The following is a 2067-nucleotide window of genomic DNA, read 5'->3' as shown; positions in this document are numbered from 1 at the left end:
GTCAGTGGTTTTGGTTAGTTGTAGTGCATGCGGTTTATGTAAGTGAATTTGCCCATGGTTTTCGTAAGTGGATTTGTCCGTGGTTTAATGAGTGGTTTTGCCCGTAGTTTTATTAAGTGGATTTGCATGTGGTTTATTTTTCTAATATTTTGGATTCGGTTTGAGTGTGCGATTTTGATTGCGGTTATGCTAGCAGTTCAGTAGAATTTACTTTTGCATGTGGAATTTAGATGCAGTCTATGTTTGCGGGTTTTGTTTGCAATTTTCATTGTGGACTGATATATCTTCAATTACATTTATTTTGGTTACTTGGTTACGTCGTGAATTTTATCAGTTTGTGTTATTGTCAGTCGTTCTAATTATGTGGTTCATTTAATGCGCAGCCCCGGCGTTGCATATCGAGCATGCGGCGGCAGCCGGGGATGCGACTTGATGACAGGTATGTTCCGTACTTGTAGATGGCCGGACTATACCATCTTGCGAGACTGAACGACAGATGGTTCCGATTGGACGAGCCCCTTGTCAGTGCATTCGTGGAGCGGTGGCGTCCGGAGACGCACACATTTCACATGCCGTTCGGCGAGTGCACCATCACACTTCAGGACGTCGCGTACCAGTTGGGGTTGTCAGTGGACGGACATTATGTCAATGGTTGCCTGACAGACTTCCACATATACATAGAGGGTGGCAGGCCAGCTTGGCAGTGGTTCCATGAGTTGCTTGGTGTGTTACCTCCCATGAACCAAATACAAAAGTTCACAGTGAACTGTACCTGGTTCCAGGAGACTTTCACAGAGTGCAACGAGGGGGCAGATGAGGAGACAGTCAGGCGCTATGCCCGTGCCTATATCATGATATTGTTGGGCACCCAGCTGTTTTCCAACAAGTCTGACAATCGTATTCATATCAGATGGTTACCGTTTGTAGCTAGGCTTGAGGAGATGGGTGGCTATAGCTGGGGGTCGGCGGCACTAGCATGGTTGTACCGGTGCATGTGTCGAGTGGCCAACAGACATGTAGTGAAGTTAGCTGGGCCGTTACAGTTACTTCAGTCTTGGATCTTTTGGCGTTTTCCTGGTTTTAGGCCTGCTGGGTATGATGCGTTTAGCTGGCCCCTTGCATCGAGGTACCACTATCGTATTGTACTATTTATCTTTATTTGATTTATTGTCAATTACTCATGCAATTTTATGCCTTTTAGAATTATTCACTAATGCAGTTCCGTGTTTAATTTCCTACGCAGGTGGTCAGGTTACAATCATGGGATTAGTGAGAAGGGACCTCGGGTGCAGATGGCTCGACTGAGGATTGACTTGTTACAGGCTCGGGATGTAAGTAAGCTATTCTCGTATGTATAGTTAATGCTTCTTTCAGTTTATATGGTTTAACGAACTCGACAAATGGGTTTGACTTGCTTTTCTCAGTTTATATGGATGCCCTATAGCACACCCGACGTCCTCCAGGTTGTCCATCCAGAGGTCTTGGAGCCTCGGAAAATGATGTTATGGCGGTGTGTCACGTCTCTGATATATTTTGTGGTGGTTGAGTGGCATCAGGTGATGCACGTAAAACTTGTCTCATAACAAATTTCCTTCGGCAAGTGTACCGAATTTGTCGTCAAGTAAAAACTCACAATAGAGTGAGGTCGAATCCCACAAGGATTGATTGATCAAGCAACTTTAATTAGAGGAATGTTCTAGTTGAGCGAATCCAGGAATTAAGTTTAGAATTGCAGAAAATAAAATGGCGGAAAGGTAAATGACAGAAAAAGTAAATGCTAGAATTAAAGAACTGAAAGTAAATGACCGAAGTAAATTGCAGAATTGTAAATGGGAATGGGGGAATTGCTCATGAAAGTAAATAACAGAAAATAAAGAGAATGGGTAAGATCAGAAATGGGGAGTTCATTGGGCTTAGAAGATGTTACATTCTCCGGATCAATTTCATTTTCATCTCTTCCTCAATCAATGCACTCATTGATCTCCTTGGCAATCTTAAGTGATTGAATTACAATTTCTTGTAATTCAATCTCTCAATCTTGATCAATAGCCAATTCCTTGGTCAATT

General features: G+C 43.0%; 1 protein-coding gene across 1 annotated transcript; it reads left to right on the top strand.

The window, feature by feature from the left end:
- Positions 459–1546, top strand: LOC110266900 (protein MAIN-LIKE 1-like). Its single transcript, XM_021111955.1, has 3 exons — positions 459–1126; positions 1244–1331; positions 1445–1546. The coding sequence occupies exons 1-3, from the start codon at positions 459–461 to the stop codon at positions 1544–1546; spliced, it is 858 nt and encodes a 285-aa protein (XP_020967614.1).

This window comes from Arachis ipaensis, chromosome B09 (assembly GCF_000816755.2).
Source record: "Arachis ipaensis cultivar K30076 chromosome B09, Araip1.1, whole genome shotgun sequence".
NCBI classification, from domain to species: domain Eukaryota; kingdom Viridiplantae; phylum Streptophyta; class Magnoliopsida; order Fabales; family Fabaceae; genus Arachis; species Arachis ipaensis.
Note: the sequence above shows the minus strand (reverse complement) of the source record. Positions and strands in the feature narration are given on the sequence as shown.

Bases quoted from the DNA above. Each gene is read 5' to 3' on its own strand.
- LOC110266900 (XM_021111955.1), top strand. From the start codon at position 459: ATGGCCGGACTATACCATCTTGCGAGACTGAACGACAGATGGTTCCGA. The intron at 1,127-1,243 runs GTACCACTATCG...TTTCCTACGCAG, and splicing joins AGCTGGCCCCTTGCATCGAG to GTGGTCAGGTTACAATCATG. The intron at 1,332-1,444 runs GTAAGTAAGCTA...GATGCCCTATAG, and splicing joins ACTTGTTACAGGCTCGGGAT to CACACCCGACGTCCTCCAGG.